Below are 26,987 nucleotides of genomic sequence, written 5' to 3'. Positions count from 1 at the left end.
GTGCCAACAAAATTTTTGAAGGTACGATACACGCGCGAACAAATAAAGCAACGCGGCAACTATAACTCGCCGTGTAATAAATCGCCCGCAATTTTCGTTATTTGCTTATCGTTGGAAAGTAAGACGTACGCGTGGAACGAGGCGTCGAAAACCACGGGAGGGATCCACGATCGATCAACGTCACTGCGCATGATCACATGGGTGAGCATGATTGGCGGCATACACACCGGCTTGCCACGGCAGTCGGTCCTGGTGTTCGCGAGGGAGAAATAATCTGTTTACCGGAAAGAATTACGGCAGGGCGCGAAGTTTCGCACGGAAGCGTTCGTTGAACGACAGACATTCGCAACGACGACAGGATGCGAGAAGTAATTGAACGTCTCGTAGAAACGAGCAGCTATAAATCGTCCGGTTCGTTCATCAATGACTATTTTGTACCTAACGACGTACCGATTGTAATGTTACACGCTGTAAACAAGAAGAGAGTAGAACGTTCTTGCGCCACCATGCGATAAGGTTGCGAAACTTTCGGATATCCAAAACGATTTACGATTGTTGACAAAACTAAACGATAAAAGTAATGCACCGGACTTCTGACGATTTTATTCCTGGTTCAATTGCAACGTCCGGGCTGCTATTAATCCGTTTAGAAACAGCAATTTCCGACGAATATATTTTCTGTCAAGAACTTTCGAACGAGAGTAAACAGATAAAAATGGAAACTATGTTCAAAAGTAAAGTTGGAAAAATTGAATCAACGAACTCTTGAATAACGAATAAGTAAGGACGAAGTATCTTTTGTGCGATTCTTTATTTAAATAATATTTCTATATTTATTGTATATTCAAATCATTTCCGCCTAGGTCGGATTTGAATAGAGAAATATAGTATACACATATCTCTATTGAGACGAAGATTGAATGCCAACGCATGACCTGACATTCCATGACTGTTTTATCTACCGATATACCGGTACATTTGTAAAGTGCAGTTACACTTTTAGATGGAAGTAAGTTGAAAGTAGGTAAGAACCTTTATGTAAAATAAATTGTTTCTTTTAACTGTTTTGCACACAAACGTATTCGAATATAAGTTTTTATACACATGATACCACTAGAATAAGAACAGTGTAATAATAACAACATTGTTTTAAATAAGCTTTCTAAGAATCATTGATATTCGAAGAAACGCGCTAAGTTAGCAGAACTTCTCGTAACCCGACCATTGTTTTATCGTTTCTTCCATTTCCTTTATCGTTTGCGTAATTGCTCCCATTCATTTTCAAGTTACCGTACAAACAGAAATTATATACAAATTTGGCAAGTTTAATTTTTAAAGTAAATATTCGTGATATTTGTTGGAAAATAATTCGAAAATATTTTCGTATACGAGATTTCGTTTTCGTGAAAATTAACCTTAAAGATTCACCGAATGCACTGATTATATTTCGACTAAATTACTCATAATATTAATCACGATATTTTTACTCATTCTGTATTTATGAATACGGTCATAAAGTACAAGTACTCGCGATTCATTTATTTATTATAGAATACTTTACATTTACATGCATTAATCCAAGAACTGTTGAAAACGACCTCCTGGTTGCAACGTGCAAAATTCTGCCCGATTGATCATTTAACTCAGTTACTCTTGTATGTTCTTTTTCTCTTAACACTGTACTATATTACTCCTCGTATATCAGAGAACATACGGTACGCACATACGTTATACTTTTACTTATTAAATAATATCATCGTTAATCAACCAATCTAACCATATCTTACCGAGGTTAAGATATAGAAAAATATCTATTGATACCGTTCAACCCTTAACGTACAGATGACGCCACTATGACGTCAACGACTTGTAGCAAGCTACTTTAAGTCTCTCAGTAAGGGCCTCTTACTGTCTAATTGTAAGTAATTCATCGAGGTTATTTCTACTAGACGCTTTCCTACAAAATTTAAGAATGCTTATTGATCCTTTCATCGATAAATAATTCAATGTATGAATGTATGCACACAGATGTAATTAAACAATAGAATGTGGGACAAGAAAGTGAAAACATGTGCCTTTTGAAACAGAATAAAGAAAGCAGCGCAACGATTGTTTCGTAAATTAATTTACCGAGGTTCGATGTCGTCATTGTAGCCAAGTGAATAAGAAGCGACCAATTAACATGTGCTAATAAGTGAAGGTGATGGATAAGTTGTTCAGTAGTAGTATATACGTTGTACGTAAGTATACTACGCAGATATGAACAAAATTGTCATCCAGGCATAAAATTTCGAACAACGAATAAAAGATCAAACGTTTTATTCGTTACTCGTTAAATTCAAATTTGAATTGTAACTGTCCAATCGAATGATATCTTACGCGTTGATTGTACACGTTACTTTTTATTCGAATTGAATTCGATCCATTTCTGTTATTCGAACAGAATAAAATTCAGATGTATGTGATCAATTGAAATCGTCGATCTACACGATCCGTGACAAATCCATTTTCGATCAATGTTTTTATCGAATTTCAGAGAAAAATAGTGACGCGTCACTTGGGAAGAGTACAGACGTACTAGGTTGACTTTCATTCGCGATTGGTCAAATAAGTCTTGGAGACAGAATTTGTACCGTGCATATCTGTGCCTACAGTTAAGCTATGCATCCACCCACGGCTTACAACGAACCGCGCGATAATAAAGCTTCCGGTCTGGTCGCGCCAGCCGCAGGGACACAAAACAAAACATCGGGGGAAGAGAAGAAAATTATTATTCCTTTACCGCACGGCGCTTGTACAGAGCGGCGAACACGAGCCGGATGCAACGCGTTTGATTTACCTCGCGCATACACCTGGACACCATCCCCTAAATGAACTCTTAATTATCGTTCGATTGGTCACCGTAATTTTCAGCTTCAAAATCGCTCCATTTTGTATCCTTATATTGGATAACGTATCGTGGACAAACACCGGAACGTAAATATGCTTCGAGAAAGGCTTCGTTGAATAAGTGGAACAATAATCGAAACGCTAAGGAAGCACTGTAATCAATTTTGCATTTCATAAGGTCCTTAACCTCTAACGATACAAACTCAACGTCGACGTAGTATTGAACGTTTTATTTTATATTTTATATTAATTTTCTCAATTATTTGAATGTTTATTCACATTTTTTTTTTATAGGTCCACACAGATGAAAAATTAAAAAGTGTAATATTTGGTGACTTCGAAGTCACAAAGATCCTCCACGATCGATCTGTACCAGTAGTCGATACGACTGAAGGAAGAATTGGAGCGAACTATCCTGTATTTCAGTTTACATTCACCGTGGAAAATACAACGTAAAGCGTCATTTAAATTGCACACGGTGCGGGTAATTTTACGGTTTCTGAACTGTTCCATTTCACCGTCGAGGAACCCAGAGGAGTCATAAACGTAGCACCGTTAAGTGTTACCGCTTATAAGTTTCACTTTTTCCAAGGCGTTGTGTTATTATGACATTGGCTCGCAACGCGGTGCGAGTAGAATTTCTATAGTAGCGTGTTTCCTTTACAAACATTTTAGTCTGAATGAAAGCAACGCGTACAGACGAGTTAACAATTTCACGGACACGGGTAGAATACACGTTTAATACGCAAATTCGTATCTAGCGCGACAGTATCGAATAACCAGCAAAAAAAAATTCATTGACAAAACAAAACCGGTGAAACGTTAATTGTCATTTTGCTTCTATTTGAATTAATCACGGTTACAATTTTTTCTTTCATTTTTCGTCGCATCGACTGTACGGTTATTAGCTTGAACATTCCATTTTTCGAAATAAAATTCCGACGATCGTGTTACATTAAATTAGATGATTTCTAAATTGTTTGTGGAACAGAAACACGAATTCATTTCAAGTTACGAAGAATTCAACGTAAGACAAAATTTTGTAAAAGAAAAGAGGGAATCATTGTTCATGATATTTTATCATTAGGTAGTCACTACTAACTATTGTATTATTATTCGTTAGAACTGTTCCTCGACTTACCCCCTCATTCTTAGTCATGTGCACAGACTTGATATCAATATCCACGTAGAATACGGAGTTCATTTCCTCTTAGATGAGTTAAAAATTGCGTCACGATGAAAACTGAAGTTCGATCCCGTTGCTTCGATGTTGCTCTCTGATATCTTATCGCGTACAATATCGCCGTTCGTTGGAAAAACAACGCAACATTTTTCCCGCGCAATTTCTTCCAACTCGGACACGGTGTATACGTTACGGCTATTCAACGATCCATATATCATCGAATCTCGACCTTTTTGCGCGCGTTTACGTTGATTACGAATGCGTACACGCTATCATAAACGCTTGTTAGGCGCGTACGAAATAGTAGTCTCGATTCGTAGTGACATTTTCTCGATCGTAGGAATGCAACCGAAATGGTAACGCACGCTCGCGACGTGAACTCGCTCGTAAACAGTAGCGCGTCTTGTGCGTGACATTGGTAAGTTCTTTTCGCCGCGGTAGCCCTGTGAAAACTGGAAAGCGAAACGTTAATCGCACACCTCGCTTGTTTCTCTGTACGCGACGTGCCCTCCCTCCCTAGACTCGCATAAATTCACTCCACTCCTCTTGACCGCGATGGCCCTCCTGGCGGTCAATTAGCAGCTCCTTAATTCGTTATCGACTGAAACACGCGGTGAAATAAAGCCTCGCTCGGTTGCAACTAATGCTGTCTGCAAGTGCAAGAGCAATTAAAAGTAAAAGTACCCGAGATCCTCCCCACCACCCCCTCTCCGCGTCCTCCCTTCGAACCCCTTCTCGTTATCGTAGAGAATCCCAAGTTCAGGACGTGCACAGTGGAGTATTTGGAGCGAAAACTTTTGGTCAAAATTATTTCACAATGTAGTCGATGCTCAAAAGTTGCGTAACTTTGTCAAAATGTGGTCTTTAAATTGTCATAACTTTGACGAAATGTAGTCAATCCTCAAATTGTCATAACTTTGTCGAAATGTAGTCCCTCAAATTGTCACAACTTTGTCGAAATGTAGTCAATCCTCAAATTGTCATAACTTTGTCGAAATGTAGTCAATCCTCAAATTGTCATAACTTTGTCGAAATGTAGTCCTTTAAATTGTCATAACTTTGTCGAAATGTAGTCCCTCAAATTGTCACAACTTTGTCGAAATGTAGTCAATCCACAAATTGTCATAACTTTGTCGAAATGTAGTCAATCCTCAAATTGTCATAACTTGTCACAACTTTGTCAAAATTCATACGATATTGACACAATAAGACTGTTTAAAGCTCGAATCTACGACATAACGTACTTTAAGATAAAAATTGATATCATTTTTTACAACGTGCAAAAATGGTTGATTACTGTGAACGTTGTTTCAAAGAATAGTTAAGAGAGAAACTTATATCGTAAAAGATTGTTTACTTTCGATGAAATACAATGTTCCATGAATGGATAAATAAAAAGATAAATATTCGTACGTTGTCTTAACTATCGTACGACTATCTAAATTGACAATAAAATGATAACGTATGTTAAATTTTTAAAATTGACTTTTGTCAGGTTACTCTTCCAAACTGTGAGCTATAATAAAAATGTCATTAGTCCTTAATTGTCGATTATCGTAGCTCTATTTCAAAACGGTATTGGCAAATCGTGACACGATTACAAGAGTGTACAAATTTTTGAAATATTTTTTTGGTGTAAATTTAACAGGCTGGAATTTTTTAATCGTTCCAATACGAAATAAAAATTTTGATGACAACAAGCCAATTCGTGATAATGAATTTTAACATTGGAAAGTGATTGTATTAAACAATATTGTATGTCTCGTGTGTTATTCATTTTATGTTTATTTTTTATCAAATGTAGAAGTAACTAACTAACAATACATGAGGCCCCTTGAGTGCGGGGCTTGTTACTCGTATTTTAATATAACTGAAAAATTTTTAAATGAATACTAGTTTCAAACTAATAGAAATTATCGTTTGTTTTGACAGATCTCGAGAGAATGGTGAAAAAGAGCTCCGAAACAAGTTTCACGCGTTACATTCGCAGTAATGTAACAGGAGACTCTTTGACAACACGTCGATAAATTAATGTTGAAAAAAATGCAATAGTCTCGTGTAAAGGTACTAAATTCTAGTCAATCCGGATAAACGATTCGGTTAAATTTCCAGATTTTTAAGAAAAATACATCAACATGTCTGCTGGTGTGGAATTATTAACCTCAGCAGAACCCCACCTTATTCCAGGGTAAATGGTTGAACATATTATTTAAAACGAAAAAAATGTAACATACCTTCGTTTCGAATTTTACATTTTGTTTTAACAAAATGATTAAAATATTCAAAAACGAGGCATTACAAACTCGTTACGTTACTAAATTTATCTATCTTCATTGCATACGTCTTTTATAAGAAAAATCGTTTGTTTTAGGTACGCAGGATATGTTCCACAATATCGCTACAGATGTGGCGAAACGTACGGAAGTGTTACGCATAAATTGCTTCTTGATCCCACCGTGAATCATGCGGAGACGCTTATTCTGTCCAATCGGGTCACCGACGATTACGAAGTAGCCATAAAATAATTTTGTAACACTCGTGTCGTTGTTACGAACCGCTGTTCAATTCCTGCTTGCTAAAAGATCCTTGATTTATCAAATGTTAGGTACAAAGGCCGCCGAAAAACGAGATAGACACAGTAAATGCTCGATACAAAAGCACCGAGTCTACGTTCGTTCATCCTATGGTACCAGGATACGAGGGTATACGAGAAAATTTTTTAAAAATTCAACAAAAAAAAATGAACAATATTAGGAAAAATGTAACGTTTTAGGTTTCACGCCAAAGCTAAATGCAAGAAACGGGCAACGATACAGTGTATTGGCCACTGAAGGACTTGCCGAGTTCGAACGACAACAACAGAGAGATAAAGCTGCTCTTAATGAACTTAAAAGAATAATAACCGTACAAGGTGGTCTCGGTGAACCGCGAAATTTAAAAGATCGTTTGGTAAGAAACTCGTACATTGATACGATATTCAAATTACGTTAAAAAGAGGAAGAACCGTTGCTAATAATTACTCTCATCTGAAAATTTTCAATACAGCTCATTAAAAGTCAATTCAAGTTGCCTATGCTCACTGTCCGACCGGATTGCGTAAGTGTGATGAAGAATTTATTTGTAGACGAACAGCACGAAACACCCAGAGATCACTCGCCGTCCCCGTACTTCATGAACAATGCAGATCCAAAGAAATATTTCATTAACGGTGAGTCTTTGTTGTTTGGTTTTTACGATCTTGAATTTGTCTTCGAATAATTACATCCGTAAGATTCAACTGTTTTTTTTTTTTTAGAGTATTTAACCTTTCGCGTATTTCACAATTTTACTGGAAAGAACGAAGTGAACACCTGTATGATATTATTAGTATGTAAGATTATTTGCGAACGATTTTTGATGGAAGATCGTGGTACAGATGGATCTTACGGACAGTGAACAAAAAATGCGATATTCTTTCGTTCGAGAGAATGCCAGAAGTTGGTATCGATCAGACGAAATGTAAATATTAGTTAGTTCTCGTAAAATGTTAAATAACGATATCCGTGGACCATTCGTTAAGGATATGCGGGTCATATACCGTATGGATACTCGCATTTTGGAGCATCGAACATTCCCGCCACTAACAGCGCCCTTTGTGACTTTACGACCAACTATCGGAAACGACAAAGCACAGAATGGGCACCTGCATCAATTTCGCGGCCTGATCCACCCCTTATGATTCAACCGACTATGATCTATCACAAGCACGTTGGAATGTTACCAAATTATCTTGGACATGTTCCTGGAGAAACATTCAGGTTACTCATTATTTCTAGGTCATCACATATGATTTGAAAAATTGTAAATTACTTTATTTCCCCATTTGTTCTATACAGATTTGGTAAAACCTTCGGAGCCAATACTAAAGACGCAAAAAGGTGGCTTCGTGGTGACTTTGTTGTATAAAATGCATTGTATATCCTATAATTGAAACCAACAGTTTTGTCCATTGTATTACTGACATTCTAATATTTTTGTGTATATAAAATAAATAATACAGGTGATAAAAGTACATACTCTGTTGGATCATAACTAAACTGTTAAAAAGTACACGCAAAACACAATGTGTAAGTAAAGAAATAATTGCCGTTTTAAAACTATTAAAAAATATTAACTATTTAGATTTCCATTTCGCTAAAATTTCAGCCACTTTCTTCAAATTTTCATCTTTCTGCAAGAAAAAAATATTGTTTGTCGACGAAAGAAAATTTTAATATTAATAACACTATTGTACTGAATTTATTTTTACCTTTATAAAGCAGTATCGTACGTTATCTTCGCCTAGATGTTTGTGTTCAGGAGTATAAAATGCGGATGGTGGAATTCCTTGAACTCCAACATTTTTCGTCATCCATTTTGTAAACCGATAATCTTGATACTGATCCGTTTCTTCCTCTAACTTAACTTTATCCTTTAAAGCGGTCCAATTAGCTACCATAAAATATCCTCCTTCTGGGATTGTTGGAGACATTCCTACATCAGTAAGAAATTTGGCCATATAATCTCGTTTCGGTCTTAATTCCTTAGCTAAGCTTACAAAGTAGCAATCTGGTTGACCAAATCTTTCTAACTCTTGTTCAAACGCAATAGCTACCGCTTCCTATAATATTGAAAACTATTGTGTTAACAAATACTAATAAATACATTGCACATTCAATATTCAACATTTTCGATAGTTACTTGAATTGGTGTTGAGCATGTATATATAGAATTTTGATGAACAACTTGTAAATTGCGCAGTAAATTTGCTGGACCATACGCCCAGCCTATTTTCCAACCAGTGACACTGAATGTTTTGCCAGCAGATCCAATAGTAATTGTACGTTCATACATATCGGGTAATGTTGCTAAAATATATTTGGTACTTAATTAAAATATTCTTTACAAGAAAGCTTAATATTGTTAAAAATTCTTACCAATCCTAATATGTTTGTATGGTTCGTAAATGATCCATTCGTAAACTTCATCAGATACAACAAGAGTATTCCATTTTTTAGCTAAATTAGCAATAAACTGTAATTCATCTAGAGTAAAAACTTTTCCTACAGGGTTATGTGGAGTATTAATAATTATTCCTTTAGTTTTCTCATTGAACAGACTTTCTAGTTCTTGTTTATCAAATACCCAATCTGCTGAGCTCAGAGGTCCTTTTGTATTTTTCTTAAAAAGAAAATTGCAATTATAATACAGCTACCATGAAAAAATTTGTATTTATAGCACTAAAAATGTAACTGCATCATTTAAAACTTACTGGTTTTAAAGCAATAAATCTAGGAACTCCTCGAACAGTTTTAATCATAGGTACATAACAGTCAAAAAAGGGTTCAATAATTATCCATTCGTCGCCAGGATTGGTATGACCTTGTAATGTAGTATATAATGCTTCAAATGCACCAACAGTAACAAGAACTTCATTATTTGGATCTAAATTACGATTCAAAAGCTTAGAATATAATTTAGCAATAATATTTACTAAACGTGGATGACCCTATAATAATAAATTTTCATAAAAACACTATAATAGACAAATAAATATATATTTATAACATTATAAAAAAAATAATTATGTTTACTTTAAGCTATATAAATACACTTACAAATCCTCTAGTATATTGGTTTAAAAGAGGATTATCACTACTAGTTGCAGCAACTAAAGCCTTTATTACATTCTCAGGAGCATGAAAATCTGGAAATCCTTGTCCCAAGTTCAATGGTTTATATTTTAAAGCAAGTTGCATATATTCGACCCTAAAATAAATTATTTTAGTTAAAAGCATATATATTACAAATTTCCCATATATTTAAATTTTAGACGAAATGAATATGATTTTATTTACCATACTGATTCATCATTATTTTTCAAATGATCTGGTAGCTCAAATTTGAACATCACAGCAGAGGAACTTATATTTTTTTGTGTAAATAATGACACTGGTGCTTTAAAAATTGTTCCAAGCACACGAGTTTTACTAAACATCTAAACACATATTTACAGATAAGTCCTGTACTTTTAAATATAATTTAAATAAAAACCCAATTATAGATAAAAATAGATAAAAAAAACAGTTCATAAATGTCTTTGGGAAGAAGACAAATAAGTATTTTACATATATTTGCTTGTAACAGTATCGCATTACCATTACTGATCATTTATGAATATACGCAGTTAAATAAAACATGTGATTAATTATGTTATTAAGTATATTTTTAAAATCTATTTTTTTTAAGATTAAAATGTTATTTTACTCACAAAATGATAGATACAATCACAAATACCAATTTAACATAATTATAGGAAGTCCTTACCAAACGTAATGCATTTAATGTATAATACCTTATTTTACCAAATTGACTGATTTGAACTAATTCTAATGTAATTGAATAAGAATTCTAATAGTGAGATCGTCTGGTCGTTTGCTTATCACAACTTACGCAACAAGTTGTTGGAAAAACAAATTCCTAGCATTACTTAGTAATTTTAATATGTACCATTGGTAGTGTACTTCCTACTAAATACAGTTTTTTTAAATTATTTAAACTATTTTGTACGTATACTAAAATTGATTTCATTACACTATGGACGCGATCTACTTTATCAATTTTTTTAACAATCGCTCGATTTATTGCTTCTATTTCAAAAATTCTAGGTAAATATAAAGAACAGTATGGTAGAAATAGAATATATTATGTTAAAACATTATATTATCTATCTGGAACTAGAAATTTCAAACATAGTCATTACTTCAGTTAATATACAGAAACAATGGTGTAAGATCCAAACAAAATCACGTGACTACGAGAAGATTAAGATAAAATAATTCAATTATTGTCTATTTTTTTTTTAAAGAAAGGGTAAAAATCGAAAATTTCGACTTCTCAAATTTTTTGGATAAATTGAAAACCAATAAGATGATAACTTTAAATACAAAATGTGATCGATTTAATATTGGACTAGTCGTATTATGAACTATCACATCTGTTATCGAAATAGTACTATAAAAAACTCAAACCCAAAACTTATTCACAACATTATTGTTCCTGATACTAAAACTTAGCAACTTAAAAGTGTTAAATGTGCATGATATTTTAAATAAGACTTGAAATGTATATATTATTTAGAAATTAATGTTGTCAAGTACATTATAAAAAAGACTTACCAAAAGTAGACAAAATAAACTGATAGATTTCATTTATAACGTGATCAATTTTAATTTTATAATCGGCTGTTTACTATTGCGAATTATTAATTGTTATGTTTAACACTATCATTGAACTTTCACAATCCAAAATGTATGCTAGTATACAACTGAAGTCCTCTTTGTCAATGATTTCCTTTAAGGAAAGTTCAAGGTAATTCAAAAGGTTCATTTGAAGTGAAAGGGCATTCAAATACAGAAAGAAGCTACATCTCGCGGACAATTCTTCTATCATAAATATAATATACTATAAACTAATATATCGTTTTCAATAATTGACACCGCCAGTCTGGTCAGATATAGAGATTTGATACATAATGAGTTAAAACATGATAAATGATTGAGAAATTGATATAAGGTATACGATTATAAAATTGTGGCAAATGTTAATAATGGTACATTATTATATACACAATAATTTGTATAAGTATTTATTCAGCAAATAATCTTCTGTTAATACAACCCAATCGCAATCATGTGATTCTGTTTATTCTCACTCATCTTCATGTTAAGCGAACAATTGCATCGAATTGTGTATTTTATATAAGGGCTTTTAAAACGCATTATTGTAGGACTTAACATTAGAAATGACACAATCTCAACAAGTGATCGAAGAGTTGTATGATTCTTACACAAAAAGTGCAGCTAATATTATTTCTTACCATGGTAAACATTTGTAAGGTTAAGTTTCCTCACATCATTGTTTATTACTGTCATTCATGATAATTTCATTAGATGTTTAACGGTAGATAGTAGGAAATTATAAATTCTAATAATACAAAGTAAATTAATTAAAGAATTCAGTACATGTAAAAATTGATATGTAATGAATCTTCAATTTCTTAAAATTCTTTCTAAAGGTTATTTGTGTTATAATTTGTAACATTTTTTTAATTTAAACGGATTAATTTTATTGTCACTTTTCCAGAGGGGAATGAAAGAAGGGATAAATTGAAAAAACTCAGGAATATTATACAAAATAACAGTATACAAGATAAACAATGGAAGTCAGTTGAAAGCATAAAAGATCGATTCTTAAGTTTGTACAATGATGACGATGACAATAATGATGACAATGACGATGCGCAGACTGATGTTGAAGCTATTATACAAGTAATTACATTGTACTGGCGCAATAATGTGACAGAAATGATACATGCTTTTTAAATTTTAGGAATACAAGACTAATATATCTGAAATCAAAACGGATGTATCAAGTGATGAAAAGTTGTTAGAATTTGATAAACATGTAGAGTTATTATTGGGTAAGTTGACAGTTATATTAGTAAACAAGAGAAAGTATTTGCTTTTGTTATAAAATTATATTATATATATATATATTTTCTGCCTTTTGTTAAAGGAGACGAAGACAATGATACGGATACAGAATTGCAATTAAAAGGAGGTGGCATAAATGTAATCGATCCAATTTCTAAGACAAGAATTGTGGATCCTATAAAAAATACTGTATGTGGACATACCTATGATCGAGAAAGTATTACACAAATGTTGAAAATAAACAAAAAGACCAGGTAAAAGTATTATAAAAATTTGATTTCGTCTTTAATAAGCAAATTTAATTATATTTTTTGTTTTCAGATGTCCTGTTGTAGGTTGTAAAAGTAGAGACTTTGTAACACTTGCACAGCTTCGACCAGACATTGTAACAAAAGCATATCTTGAAAAAAATCCTGCGTGATGTTTAGTGTTAAATAAAGCAAAGTTAAATACATAAGTAATATATTTCATAAGATATATTGCGGGTAAATGTATGTGTATATAAGTTTGATGTCTAGGTTTTATATTTCTTTAACATAAAAATAAAGACTGCACATGATGTGTCGTGTACCTGAATACAACACATGACTTACTGTGACATATTCTACATTGTAAGAGTAATTTCGTGATTAGAGACACTTGCAGTAACGTGTATACAACGTCTGATGTTTAGGTTTTATATTTCTTTAACATAAAAATAAAGACAGCACATGATGTGTCATGCATTTGAATACAACGCGTGACTTATTGTGACACGTTGTTCATTGCAGGAATATTTGTGCGATTAGGGGCACGTGTAGTAATGTTGGCTTCATTCCAAACAGCTGTTTCAAAGATTTATTTTGAGTACTAGGCTACAATTTAAAAACACATTTCTTAAAATGGTATAGACATGTTCTGTTATATATGCATCGCCGCACCTAAGAGTGCATTCCGTATCAAATAAATGCAGATATTACGCGTCTTAATTTATCTAAATTTCACGTTCATTAACATTAAAAACCGAGAAAAACATTGCGATATTCAGAAAGATTCGTATCGCAAAAATATTTCTGGAAAACAATGTGTCACACATACGTGCAGTGCGTAACACAAATAATAGAATACCAAAAACCGAGCAACTTCAAGTTACTGTCTCGTTGTTTAACACCGTAATTTGTACCATTATCAATCGATGATGTCAACACTTAGGCTATGTTTATACTTACGTTTGTATCAATAGTCTTAATTTTCTCACGTGGAATAGCTCGTTGCGTTGTGGACGAATTTAACGTGAATGGCACCAATTGGGATCCATTTTTGTTCGTGTCCAAAGATCTAGACGAGCTACCAAATTACGATATAACACGTTGGGTGCGACAATTGCATTTACAGCAATGCGCTTTCGTAGAAATTGGTGAAGGATTTTGCGCTGTAAGCAAGAAATTATCGCACATTTCTTATTCTCGTCGGATAATTTTCGTCGTACGATACCTCGTGTACAGTTTGTGGAACGAGAAAATGAATTTTATCCCCGGTTTAAAATTTTTGCGCGTGTTTTTCGCAGTTGTTCGTCGAATTGCGTAGCATACCTTCGGAATCGGAGCTTCTGGACAATTCAAACGTGGGTGAATTCTTCCTCGGGATATGCCCTTGCCTGACGCTTCACTCTTGGGACTTGTGCCCGGCCGAATTGACAAGTCAGAGGGAAGTTGATTGCACTTTCGTCGAAGCTACTCCATATTCAAATACGAGTGCAAGGGTACACAGACGATTATGCGACGTAACGTTGCTCGGTGAAAACGCTCCAAGTTGTAACTGTTCCATTTTGCTCGCTGGCCATCGGTTATACAAAACGGAAGGTTGTAAAATATTTCACGAATAATAATTAGAGACACCGGTCCATACATAAACATGAACACTGTTTGGATACGGTATTGGAGATACGTGAAATTTTAAATACAGTCGTTTTCAGGATTTCCAACGTGTTTTTTAAATCCTTTACCCGAGTCCCTGTGTTCACCACGCGGCGTTTGCGGTATTGCACAGTGCTCGGCGACTACTATAAAAGGAATACACAAGCCGCAATGTGCTTCGAATTGTCACCAAAGGCAACCGGTAATTTCACGCGTCAAATACAACCGTAGTGTTTCAGCAATTTCGTTTAAACCTCGGTGAATCATGCTTGGGTCCTTTCAGACCCAGAGAGATTTTTCCATTGCTTAATCGTAACGTTGATATAGCTTGTCTTAAAAATGAAATGTAGTACGATCGAGTCACGGAACTTTAGTTCGAAATATTTGTGCGAGTGAGATCAAGTTACGGGTCCCTTTGGACCCACGCGTGGTCTTTCACACGCGGCTCTTAATTATACGTAAATCATCCGTGATTTATGGAACTCGTTTTAAGAGTTCATTGACACCCAAAAACAATGAAAGAAGTTCGTATAAATACATGTCATATTTAAGTATAATAATGTTCTAAAGAAATAATTAAATTTGTACAGTTTGTGTGACGTTCGTTTTTAAAATATCACGGACGATCCTGCAATTATTTTCAACAGTATACGAAACTAAGAACGCATTGTGAGATAGACTGTATAATGTAAAACTCGTGTGAAAAATTGCTAGTAAACGATAAAATGTGTCTTTTATAAACGACGAGATACGTTTTGTAAACAAATAACGCAGATCGTTTCGATCCCATCGATTGAAGATCAATAGATTTGATAAAATCTCAAAATTTGTCGAAACTTACAGTTCTGCGAGGAAATTGGACCTTGGACCTCGATCCCGCCAGAAATTGGTTCTTTATGGTCGCGATGGTCGTTCCCGAAATGTAACAATACTTGCGGCAGAGGATTCATGGTATCCATTGCTTCGTGCCAAGATCAAGTAACGTAAATAAAAATGAAGACTCTCCTTCGTTGAAAGATACGAATATACCGAGTGTTCGAGAACTGTAGATACCACTTGAACTGATTAACGAATTTCACAAAATGAAACGAAAAGGTTTCGAAAAGATATGAACGCTAAACAGACACTTTGCGTGAGCGTCGTCTTGTTCCAATATACATTGGATGACTATGGACGTTCGTCGTACGAATTGAATTAATCGTTTTTTGATATTTAATTTGTACCAACTAAAAGTATTTAGAGTTTTCAAAGTAAGTCAGTTCTGAAGGTAAATGTGAAAAGGTCACTCGGTAGTTATCACGCTGAACTCTCGTGATATCAGCTGCTCCAAAGAGTCTGTTTGTAATCTAACGATTAAAAAAATGGAATATTTTAAAAACGATTAAATTGCAGAATTATCTATATTCGAACTCTTTTGTTCTTCTTGTGAGTTCGTTTAAGTTCGTATCTATATTTCTGGAACATCCTGTATACACTGCTCGAAACAATTAGTGACAAATATAAAAAATGTACCAAATATTGGAAAGTGTACGTATTTAATTGTATACAATGATACTTTCACCGAATATCTTTCATCGATGAGCGACAGTCACTTATTTCAGACACTTTATTATATGTCGCAATAAGATAAAGGATTCCAGATTTACAGAGTGTACAAGTAATCCTTGAACCGTGTAAAAAGTGATCGATAGTCGAAAAGTTAATCTTAAATATATTGTACCTACAAATATTAGGTTCTTACGAAGTAATTCATCTTTTCCTCTACACAGTACTCAGTGTACATTGTCTCAACACTAGAACCAACAAAGAGGTGAATTCGATCCGAACTTCTTTCTAAAATTACTCAATTATTGACTTGTGCTTTTGCCCTTAGTACCCGGTAACAATTATCTAAACAGAGAACTGATTATACTCCTAAATTAATTTACCCCTTCCCCTTCGAATTACAAAGTCACGCACGCGGTCCGGTACACACAGAAACACGTTCACCATCGTTAGTTCTAGTGTCGAGAAGTTCAGAAATCGTAGTATACACTTATAATATTAATTTATCTCGTTCGTAACATTGTACCATTATCGTCACCAGCGAAGATTCCCCGAACACTCTCGTTATCGAAGTCTAAAGTCGTTTCGAACTTTAACGAGGTCAATCTTTCGACTCGAGTCGATTCTCACACATTTGACACGGTTCATCGAGCACTGTACACTCTCCAAGTACCACGAGACCTTTCCCTCCGATCACCCTGTATTACCACCTATCGTTACATTTCACAGGGGAAGACCAGCCGCAGACTGTATCGGTCCAGGATCATTTTGGTGAGCCAGAACTTCTCTGGGGTGGTTCCCTCGAATTCCCTGTCGGTGACGAAAGGTGTGAACTTTTCCAGTTGCCCGGACGGCTTCGGTAAATGTTACTGCGAGGTAAACACCGTCGATGGAATTATGAGAGCGGCCAGGTTCACGGAACCTTGCATTTCTACCGAAGGGTGTAACCCAAGCAACGTTGAAACATTCACTTTCGAAGGAGAGCTCGATCCAGGTAACAACAGAGACTCGAACGAAGTTTACGAGAACGACGATCGTGAAAGGTTTGAAGGTACTCACCCGTTGGATAATATTTACGACTCTGGAATCTCGTACGCGCGCCATTTTTTCTTTTCGATTCGATGCAGGGAAATTCTCACGAACCGTTCGTGAAAACGTTGAAACGATACACTTTGCGGTAAAATGGTCTACATTGGACCGTTTTCCACGTTTCGTTCGATCGTGATATTCACGAATAAACGAATTGAAAAATACTACGACGAACAATGAAAGAAAGAACGATCACGGTGGCCCTCTAAATTTAATTAGATGACGTTATTGTACCGATTTCGAGTACTCGTCAACGCGGTCCAATTTAGACAACTTTGTTCTCGAACGATTCTCAACGAGCTGCCCGCTCGCGTGTTTTTTTTCTTTAGAGACGTTCCGCTACGGGGAATCCGCGCGACCGCCGCGACGTCGCCTCCTGAAGGCTGACGACCGCGACGAGGAGTACGAGTTACGCGAAAATAGACCGTCGAAAATGAAGTTCAAGAACAGCAGAGTTTATCGTTCGATTCGTCACCGATTGGACGACGATAACGATTACGACGACGAGGACGAGGACGACGAGAACGGGGAGACCGAGGAGAGAGCTTTCGTCGATAAGAGTGGCGAAAACGAGAAGGACGAAGAAGAAACGGAATCGACGGTTGAACCGTTGCATTATTACGATTACGGTTAGTAGACAGTTAGTCGCGAATTCCTTTTCCCGGATTTTCCAGATCGACCTCGGACGACCTCCGCGGAGGGTCGTTGGAGCACCAGGGCTCGAAAGGTACTGTTCGGTTAAGACGATTGCCTTCGAGGGTAAGCTGGAGGTCGATGAACCCGCCATGGAAAAGACTAGTAGGATCAAATCCGTTATAAAGGACTCTGACGACGATACAACGCAACGGTTACTGTATGTAGAGTATGGTGAGAAAATATCGACAGGAGTTGAGGAACGTTTAAAGTCACCACGTTCTTTCGTTCGCTTGCGATTCAGTTTCGAACGTTTGACTACTGTTTTATCGACTTAACGCTGGTTATGGCTGGTCTATGGTTATGGTGGGACTATTCGGATAATTGGAATTTTTTTATAGGTATTCAAGTATTACGAGTAAACTTGAAATACTTTAATTTGAATACACGAGTATTCTGATATTATTATTCGAATATTTGGATATTATTATTCGAGTGTGTGAGTATTTAAGAATTCGAATATTATTGATCAAGTGTATATGTATTCGAATATTATTGATCAAGTATATATGTATTCGAATATCATTGATCAAGTATATCAGTATTCGAATATTATGAATCAAGTATGTAAGTATTCGAATATTATGAATCAAGTATACGAGTATTCGAATATTATGAATCAAGTATATAAATATTCGAATATTATGAATCAAGTATATAAGTATCTGAATATTATTAATCAAGTATATAAATATCCAAATGTTGTGAATCAAGTATACAAGTATTCGAATATTATTGATCAAGTATATCCGAATGTTATTAATCAAGTATATAAGTATTCGTATACTTAAAAATTTGAACGTTATTATTTGAGTATACGAGTATTCTTGTACTGTTGTTTGAATATTTGAATATTATTATACGAATATTCGTGTATTCGAACATTATTCGAAAAAATAAAGCGGAGAACGATGAACTCGAAGAACTTGATTTACAGTCCACACCGTACTGTCTATATGCTGCGAATATCCAGATACTTGATCAGTGCACAGGAAGTGATTCATTTTGTATTAAACGACTACGTACAACTCCACGAAGTATCTATTACGATCTGGATAAATATACGATCCGTGTCGTATCTATGTGAACATTTTCTATTTATAAATTTATCTATAAATACGAATTGTTGGTAAATCGTCGAAATATTTGACTGGAGACACACGACCCCAAAACTCGTTGTTTCACTCTTCTGTTCCATTCTTTTAACGATGTTATTGGCCATTCTGTGTTTTTAGATTCCGGAGGAAGTTCATTGTTCGAAGTGCGAATAGCGTTCGTCATGAAAGTGGTAACACTGAACATTTTGCTCCGATTCCCCGGTGTTTAACGGACAAACGCAACGAAGATCGGAGATAACTGTACACCTGGCATTGAGAGGGACATAATAATTCTGGTGGAACATTTTTACTGTAATGAAAACTAAATTAGGTTAATAACTATCACAAATTTAAATTCCACGAGGCGATAGACATACCATTTTAAAACATTATCGTGTTTATACTAAATACCATTTCTCTAACGTAGATTCTTAACAAATAATATAGAAATTCAATTGTAATTTACTTTCAAAAAATTATTCATCTAATTCATACATCTCATTATCAAATTCATTTATTCTTAAACTATAATTAATTACGTAATTAATTTTATGCTGCTTCAAAGTATCGGTGTATTATCTGTCTGGACGTCTGAAAAAAATAAATTAAATTATTGTTATTTAGTAATACATTTAGTGAATATTATCTAACCGGTACAATGTGTTAAATTTTTCGTAAAAATTTTGCATTTGTGTAACATTTAATAGAGTATATAAAAAAAATATTGGTAAACATCGTCATTGTGCGATTTATATTAATTTAAAATTTTACTATATTTTACGAAATTCGGTAGTCTGATTGCGTTTCTTTCGCGAGACAGAACAATGAAGAGAATTACAGCGTCTCTACAATGTTCTTAGGTATTTAAAATTGCACACTTCCGATAACTATACTTTCACCGGTGATTTAAATTACCTGAGAAACCGAGTTCTTAAGTGTCTTACAATAGGTACTGTTTTAATTTTTTGTGTCTCTCGTAGATCGTCGAACGATTGCAATTTTTAAGTAGTATATGATTCATAGCAATTCAAGGCATAGAACAAATTTCATTGAAGAATTCAAAAGACGTATTATTTGAACGAAAAAGCTCTTTTACATTGCTTCATGGAAAGATAATTAATTCATATTCAGTGATCATAAAATTAATTTAGGTACATATTGACCTTCGTAAGCATTATTTTAATAACTCAATTTTTCAATCTTTATATATTAGACACATCTTCATCGATACAATAAAAACTACAAAAATTTAATTTAAAATTAATAAAAAATACTATTCAAGCAATAGTAAAAAGAAAGATGCGAACGCTTCATTCTCGAAGTTCATGCCTTGTTTACAAACATAATCGACACAATTGCCTGAAAAGACCAATATCTATGAAAATCAGTGTTACTACATTTATCATTCTATTTAACGGGTTAATGGTTCGTTTAGATTGGGATCTTATGTTAATTTACTGATTGTTATTCAGGATTGAGTTTTATTCATTTATGTTGATTCTGAAAATTTAGTTGTCGAAAGCTTCAAGATCCGTCGGCAGATTCAATTAGAAACCCCTTCCGCGAACGTACGCAGTGGGAAACCCACACATGCAACGGCAGAAGGAATCTAGAACGGGCCGTAAAACTGAAATCAGATTTCAGGAAGAGATAAACAGAAGGATGTGCTTGTCTCGCGTTGAAATATACGCGAGAAAGATTAACATAACGATCGGGACGTATTTACATGTTCGGTGAAAGAGTTAAATGGTTCACGGAAATTTTTGCATAACGTTATTTTCGATTGATGTTGTTTGTGTTTGATAATTCGGTGAAAAAAGAAAATAACGGACAAAGAAACCACGCGGAGAGAATATCAACAACGGTAGATCCGTGTGTTTCGCAATGCTGTTATCGAAAAACCAGTCACAGCTGAAGAGGTATGTGACGTGTTACGAGCCAAAGTGTCTGCCACTCAACTTTCGTCGCATCAGCAGATAAGAATAAGAAGATCGTAACAAAATATTGTATCATTCTGATGACTTGTTACCTAAGAGGATGAAAACGGATGCAATGTTAATTCTTTTCGTATGGGAATCATAAGATTTGTTTTTATTAAATATGTATTTTTAATTTTTATTTCAACTCACCTTGAAGTTAATTTTGGGTTCAAAAGAAAGTAGACCTAGTCGAAGAGGAACACAAAGGGCAAATGAGGTCAATTTAAAGTAATTCCTGTGATCTTGAATATTTCCGTTGTTTTTACCAAAGAGTATCTCCGAAAGATATTTTTTATTTTTCAGGAACAGCAGCAGAGGGCAATCTGGAATTTTGAAACATAGTTGGGGGTATGGAGGAGAGTAGCCAGTCGATAAAACAGAGCGTTTATTTACCGATCATCTCTACTGTTTTGTCGATAAAACGCTGCGTTTGAAATGCTTCTCGTGTACGCATGCACGAATATGGTCAACAACAGTTATCATGTTATGACTGTAGCTAAATTTGGCTTCGCACAGTCGGAGAAGATTTGATTCGAATTTATTGAAAAATTATCCGAACTAAGCATCTCTGACGCCCTGAAACGATGAAAAGTAACTATGAATCAATTCATAAAAAACGATCGCAAAAAATCTACCTACGATTATAAACATGTTTTATTAAAATCGTAAAACATCATCGCCGGTTTAATATAAAGGCCACCAAGATTTTACTCCTCTCGTGTGGATGGACCATGATGACTAACTGCCATTACGTCATTGCTGTACATATATGTACATTTAAAATAGAGGAAGAGATGCATCACTGCCTCTCATTCCTCAAGATGCAAAATCACGTGCTACAGATATCGAAGATATCGCGCAACATTAAGAAAAGAAAATGAAATGAGCGTTCCTCAAGGTGCCTTGATAATTAATTACTAACCTCCATCTTGGTAGCGAACACCGTTATTTGCGTTCTTATGTTAGGAATTCATTTATATATTTTCCGCTCTGACTCTAAAAGAAGCTGCGGGAAACAGTTACTTCGAAAATTACCGCGCCGTGTATGCGTAATTTATTTTCATATATAATATTTTTATGCTTACCGGTAATTATCACAGATTAGACGTGGTATCAACGACAAACGGTTCTTCAAATGCAGAAGTTCATTACGTGCGATATTTTACGCGATAACTATGCATCCTTAATAAATTTGTTTCCTCGTTGTTCTTCGAAGAGTATGTATTAAGTTTCGTACACGACATTCCACGAACTCGCCTTGGAACCCGATTCATACACAGTTTATAATTATTAAGAACGATAAACGTTCAGAATGAAAAACATAGATAAACGATTCTGATAACTTATCTACTAATTTAACTAACTCATTTGTGCAATTGGAAATTAATAGAGAAGTTCGTGTATACAGATTCTAGAAATGTTAGACGTACAAATGTTGATACAAAATATTGACGACTGGCCATGAATTGTGACCGAAACGTTGGAATTAAAATTGTTGAGTGATTAATTAAATTTCAAACTCACTGAATTATCTAGTTATGCGAAGAAAATAATTCGTGTGACTGTAAGCATAGATAACGATTGAATAATGTCTACAAGCTCTACTTGTACTTGCATCAAATATAATGATGGTTCTTCATTTAGAAAGAGAACTGGTAACCAACAAGTGCGATACGATGCAATGGTAATTCAATGAATGAGAGTGCCCGAGAGGCACGTAACGTAACTCTGCTACTCGTAAATTATAAAATTAAAGACATCGAGAAAAAATAATTTCGATCGATTCACATTCACGGATCAACGTAGTATTCTTGAGATATATATCAACAAGTTCTCCGTGTCACCGCGTCATGCAAATTAGAATCGAATGGAAATACTTATTGTGTGTCAACATTGCGCAATAGCTGGAATCAATCGGTTGTGAACTAATATTTGGTACAAAATAAATATATCGACGAGTTAAAACAATTAAATATATCACAAATATCTTTCGACTCTGAGAGTATCGGTAAATTGAATATTTTAACCCAACATTTCGATTCAAGGTGAAAACATTCTTCGAGAAAGAAAAAGTCACGTATGCATAAAATATATATTACACGTTATCGCAACCCAAGCAACAAACACTAAAAAGCTATTCGATAATATAATACACCGTGGAACTAGTACAAATCGTGAGAATCTTTTTGTCAAAATTATGTACAATCTCCAGGTCGATCTACGATAGAATTGAATATTTTAGTTCTTTCTGGAAACCCGAATCGAACAAAGTTATAAGATGGAGACATCTTGTGCAATAATTCGTAACAATTCGCAGTCACGCGTACCACCTTACACATATGACATGTGTCGACTTTCGAGGGTCGAAAAACGCGCGAAAATCGTCGAGATAGGTTATACTATATATCGTTCCGTATCTTGTGACACATTTAACTCTCGTCTACCAGGAGAAACTACCAAATACGTTTGTATACATACGTTCGTGTGTTCGAAACACTTTTGCCTTCTGTCTAACAATAAGTGAGCATATATAGTTACCGCTTACCACAAGCAATGCCGTTCGCGCCTTTCGCAACGATTTACGACTCGCATCGTCCGTTGCATAGCCAAAGGACTGAGTTCGGACGATTGATCGTGGTGCCGTAAGTAACGCGATATCCCGCAAGGAATGCTCGGCGATACCTTTAAACGCGAAGCTCTGTCGACAGCGTACGTAGAACTTGACCCCGCCGCGTCAATCCATCGCCGTTCGGTGTCAGTGACCTGCCTCAAAAAAAGAAACTAATTCCACCGGCCAGTGGCCCGTTACACACTCGTCGCACACAGAGTCACGGTTGGATTCTGCGATCTCTCGAGTCGAATTCAGAGCCTCCTGTCGTTTGTTTCGGTGACTGGGTCCACGTACCGCGATCGATCTATAGTTTCGTGGCAGATTATCCGTTAGAAATTCGATGAAACGAGCATCAGGGTTGCACGTCTCCGTAAACAGCGTAAAACACGACAGATTGTTCGTTCGAACGAGAGTATCGTTATGCAGTTGTTCCACTCGATCGAAACGTTTATCTCGATAATTGAATTACGCAACGTTTTGCAACGTATAATACAACGTAACGTTCTTTTGTTGTTTTACACGCGATACGCGTGCACGTACAATAGTATTTTATTGAGAAGCTGATAATCCGGATTGACGAGATAATTGCTCGTTATGTCGATCGCGTAAAAAAACTTTGTAACGGTCGAAGGGAACTGTATACATTTTATCGCTTCTTACGCATTTTTTTCATCGCTCGACCGATTAATCGAATTTCGTTTACACGTTTATTGTTTAAACAGGTTGCGTGTGGAGATGTTGATTTGTACGTATATAAACAAGAATACGAGTGACAAATTGAGTTCAATATTTCGGAGGTTTCGTGTGGCTCGACACTTGACATTCAACAAATATCCGACAATTCGAAGACAATGTTCGAGGTGAGGTATGTTTTGCAGTTAACAATACAGTTATTCGCGTGTCATCGTCTATAGATGGTATCGAGTATTTAATTGTAGGTATAATCGAACGATACGTTAAATCGGTTTTCTAATCCTAAGTAATTTAAAATGACACGAGATAAAACAGAACAGCATCGTAAGTGATCTCTTTCCGTCGTCAATTTTTTTGTAATTAAGGCAACATTATGCCTATTTTGTTGCTACGTTATTCTGCTGAGTAATGTAATTGTAAAACGTGTATGAGTAATTCCCCCCTTTGAGACGTCTGACTATACCCATAGAACAAATCATCGTATCAATTAAGTTGATTGTATTGGTCGAGCATCGAGGCAGCACTCACGGTTATGTTTCCAATTGCTCGCACGCCCGTTGAGCCGCGTATACGAATCTATGTAAGCAATGCAATTACGGTGTGTATGTCGTTACACACGAACGCAAGCAACTACAAAAGACAACTCGGCGATAACAACGAAACGTTCTGACAAGCGAACGGCATTTACTCAAAGGAAAGCGACGAGACGTCAGCGGAAGTGTAATCCATTTGCGCGTGCATTGTATCCACGTAAGATAAACAACTACACGGGAGAGGGTCAGGCGTGAGAGAATTGACCGATCACGAGAAAATGTTATGAATGTATGGTATCCGGTATCGTCGTCAGTGAATCTTGCGTTACGTACCGACACAGTGTGGGTAGGGATTGGTAAGTTATCTGCAACGCTACGGGCGAATCTAGCGAGTTTCTTTGGTGTTTATCCCCTGGCGCAAAGATATTTTAGTCGATCTTCCATTTGATCCTACCGCAATCTTTCCGTCCGAATCATACGTACGGATTTTCTTACGCGCGAGGCGAACGTGGCGTCGCGTCGTGTAAGAGAAGGGAAAAAGCGATTTAAGAATATCGGCAAAAGGACAGCTGGCTCTCGTGTTTCTTTGTGACGTCCCGAATGTTAAATCGGTACAAGAGGAGAAGAGAAGAAACTGATCGGTAGCAAGCCGGCTTCACGAACACGTCCGGGGGGCCCCGTGTAACCAGTTTGTGATTGGTTAAGCTGTGTACCACGTGGCGGCGTTGCGCGGGTGGGGATTGGCCAGCACGGCCGCGCATCGCGGGCGAAAGCGGCGAGTTTTGTTCTAGTATTTACCCCGCGGTGTAAAGCTGGCTCTCGCGCTCTCCGGTGTCCTTAAGTCACGTTCCATTGTTCGCATCGTTCCACCGAGTCCCTCTTCCATCGTAGAGGGTCCCTGTTGTTCTCGGGCTTGTGCTTCTCGATGGTGAACGCGTGAGAGTTGTGCGCCATGTTCGCGCCGCGAGCAGCACGCGATTCACCGGCTACCGTGGCAAGTGATACGTTTTTTTCGGCGAGCGACTAGTGTGTGCGTTTAAATACCGTCCCGGAGTTCGCAGCGGTGTGTGCGCGTGTGTTTGTGAGTGCGACTATGCCAGTCCTTGCCATTAGGAAGGCAAAAGTCTAGTGGTAATAAACGACAAGGCGAGAGCACGCTGTGGGACCGTGGAATGCGCGCTGACAGGTATCCACCGCCGCGCCGTCGCACTCGGAATTCAGTGTGCGGTTCTAACCTTCTTTCTCTCTTCCTTTATCCTTAATATGTTACTTCCTTCTCGCTCGTAACAGCGTAAGGCTTGCGTGTTTACGCGAGCGTCCACCTCCCTGCGGTCTTCCCTTTCTATCCTCGTTTTCCTTCGTCCTTTCTATCTTGCTTCTTTGAATGGTCTCCCTTGCGTCTGCGTTTGCGTGTGGACGCTTCGCCACTTTTGACAGCTGTCACGGTGAAGTGTGTGTAGAGGCGACTCGTTTTATTTCATTGGATATCGGGGCGAAGGGGGACAGAGAGGACATATTGTCGTTCATTACCCTTCTTTCTTCTATTGTGACGTATCGTTTTTATTACGATGGCTCGTCGGTTGAGTTAAATGAAAGTATTAACGTTCAAGTTTACTTGCGTTAACGAGCTTTAAATTATTACTTCGGGGGGTCTGTTCTTACCTCACCTTCGCACGGGAACTAATTTTACGAAGTTTCGGGATTGAAACACATCTACGGTACGATGTAATTTCGATAGGTGAAATTAAAAGTATCCAGTGGAGCAATGCCTTTATTACAGTTACAAAGTGAATCAGATATCTCGATTACGACAATGGACGGAGCGATTACATTTTTTTCAATAAACGTTAATCTTACGAACGTTCCCGGATTACTAAACATATCTGCAGCACAAAGCACGTTATGTAAAGTGAAAGTGGCTACAGAAACATGTTAAAGGTTGCGATACAACGATGTAAAATCATATATTGTAAATTCCGGTTATGGTTACGCTTGATTTCTCGTGTATTCCTGTCGAAGAAAAGGGACATTTCTAGCGAAGTACCAATTTGATATTTTTCGGGGGACGAGAACGCGAAAGCAATCTGTCGAATATACTCTCATCGTCGTCTCGTTTTCTCACCGATGCGTATTTAGTGGTAGATTCGTGCTTCTGTCTCCTGTATATTGTACCGAATTAAGCGGTAACGTGTCAGTCGTTCGGTACTGTTAAAAAGCCTGCGTGACGTGGCAAGCGGAATGAAACAGTTCGTATCCTTTTCTTTGAA

General features: G+C 36.2%; 4 protein-coding genes and 1 long non-coding RNA gene across 25 annotated transcripts in view; 3 read left to right on the top strand and 2 right to left on the bottom strand.

Annotated features, from left to right (window-relative positions):
* The first annotated feature begins 244 nt into the window (after nt 1-244).
* On the top strand, nt 245-13,337 carry LOC143143828 (CIMIP2 protein CG18335-like). Of its 2 annotated transcripts, XM_076305560.1 has the most exons (14): nt 246-780; nt 864-1,024; nt 1,843-1,918; nt 2,029-2,240; nt 2,537-3,443; nt 6,005-6,260; nt 6,444-6,582; nt 6,678-6,774; nt 6,846-7,021; nt 7,118-7,280; nt 12,236-12,420; nt 12,482-12,572; nt 12,668-12,839; nt 12,907-13,337. In XM_076305560.1, the coding sequence occupies exons 6-14, from the start codon at nt 6,208-6,210 to the stop codon at nt 13,004-13,006; spliced, it is 1,176 nt and encodes a 391-aa protein (XP_076161675.1). In that variant the 5' UTR covers nt 246-780; nt 864-1,024; nt 1,843-1,918; nt 2,029-2,240; nt 2,537-3,443; nt 6,005-6,207; the 3' UTR covers nt 13,007-13,337. The 2 variants fall into 2 exon arrangements, with proteins under 2 accessions (XP_076161676.1, XP_076161675.1); XM_076305561.1 differs by lacking the exons at nt 12,236-12,420; nt 12,482-12,572; nt 12,668-12,839; nt 12,907-13,337 and adding exons at nt 7,632-7,869; nt 7,948-8,401 and having other exon boundaries at nt 245-780.
* Kyat (Kynurenine aminotransferase) lies at nt 7,899-14,334 on the bottom strand. 5 transcript variants are annotated; one of them, XR_012991259.1, is made up of 9 exons: nt 10,418-10,545; nt 9,949-10,088; nt 9,709-9,859; nt 9,363-9,599; nt 9,028-9,271; nt 8,792-8,958; nt 8,361-8,711; nt 8,129-8,282; nt 7,899-8,032 (listed from the first exon to the last, which is right to left on the bottom strand). XR_012991259.1 is itself a non-coding variant. In XM_076305559.1 (9 exons), the coding sequence occupies exons 3-9, from the start codon at nt 10,086-10,088 to the stop codon at nt 8,226-8,228; spliced, it is 1,347 nt and encodes a 448-aa protein (XP_076161674.1). In that variant the 5' UTR covers nt 13,794-13,996; nt 14,157-14,334; the 3' UTR covers nt 7,899-8,225. The 5 variants fall into 5 exon arrangements, 4 of the variants coding, with proteins under 4 accessions (XP_076161674.1, XP_076161671.1, XP_076161673.1 ...); XM_076305559.1 differs by lacking the exon at nt 10,418-10,545 and adding exons at nt 13,794-13,996; nt 14,157-14,334 and having other exon boundaries at nt 7,899-8,282; XM_076305556.1 differs by having other exon boundaries at nt 7,899-8,282.
* Nucleotides 14,322-19,468, top strand: LOC143143829 (uncharacterized). Of its 2 annotated transcripts, none has more exons than XM_076305563.1 (6): nt 14,322-14,426; nt 14,540-14,682; nt 15,324-15,431; nt 16,755-17,019; nt 17,444-17,743; nt 19,043-19,468. In XM_076305563.1, the coding sequence occupies exons 3-6, from the start codon at nt 15,429-15,431 to the stop codon at nt 19,132-19,134; spliced, it is 660 nt and encodes a 219-aa protein (XP_076161678.1). In that variant the 5' UTR covers nt 14,322-14,426; nt 14,540-14,682; nt 15,324-15,428; the 3' UTR covers nt 19,135-19,468. The 2 variants fall into 2 exon arrangements, with proteins under 2 accessions (XP_076161678.1, XP_076161677.1); XM_076305562.1 differs by having other exon boundaries at nt 16,755-17,076.
* LOC143143831 (uncharacterized) lies at nt 19,349-25,512 on the bottom strand. Of its 7 annotated transcripts, none has more exons than XR_012991263.1 (7): nt 21,969-25,512; nt 21,806-21,889; nt 21,523-21,642; nt 21,277-21,459; nt 21,034-21,206; nt 19,820-20,933; nt 19,349-19,495 (listed from the first exon to the last, which is right to left on the bottom strand). It is a non-coding gene; the product is annotated as an uncharacterized LOC143143831 (long non-coding RNA). The 7 variants fall into 7 exon arrangements; XR_012991262.1 differs by having other exon boundaries at nt 21,523-21,889; nt 21,969-22,140; nt 23,429-25,512; XR_012991261.1 differs by having other exon boundaries at nt 21,519-21,889.
* The window catches only part of LOC143143825 (uncharacterized), a 134,402-nt gene continuing 132,915 nt past the window's right edge, over nt 25,501-26,987 (top strand). For 5 of the 9 annotated variants that reach the window (XM_076305548.1, XM_076305555.1, XM_076305553.1 and 2 more), the window contains exon 1: nt 25,502-25,906. The gene's annotated coding sequence lies outside the window, so the exon portion shown is untranslated. Of the gene's footprint in view, nt 25,907-26,987 lie in introns of all 9 variants that reach the window. The other 4 variants (XM_076305547.1, XM_076305549.1, XM_076305551.1 and 1 more) reach the window with 1 other exon arrangement.

This window comes from Ptiloglossa arizonensis, chromosome 2 (genome assembly GCF_051014685.1).
Source record: "Ptiloglossa arizonensis isolate GNS036 chromosome 2, iyPtiAriz1_principal, whole genome shotgun sequence".
Classification (NCBI taxonomy): domain Eukaryota; kingdom Metazoa; phylum Arthropoda; class Insecta; order Hymenoptera; family Colletidae; genus Ptiloglossa; species Ptiloglossa arizonensis.
The sequence above is the reverse complement of the archived record's forward strand: the minus strand, read 5'-3'. Positions and strand labels throughout refer to the sequence as shown.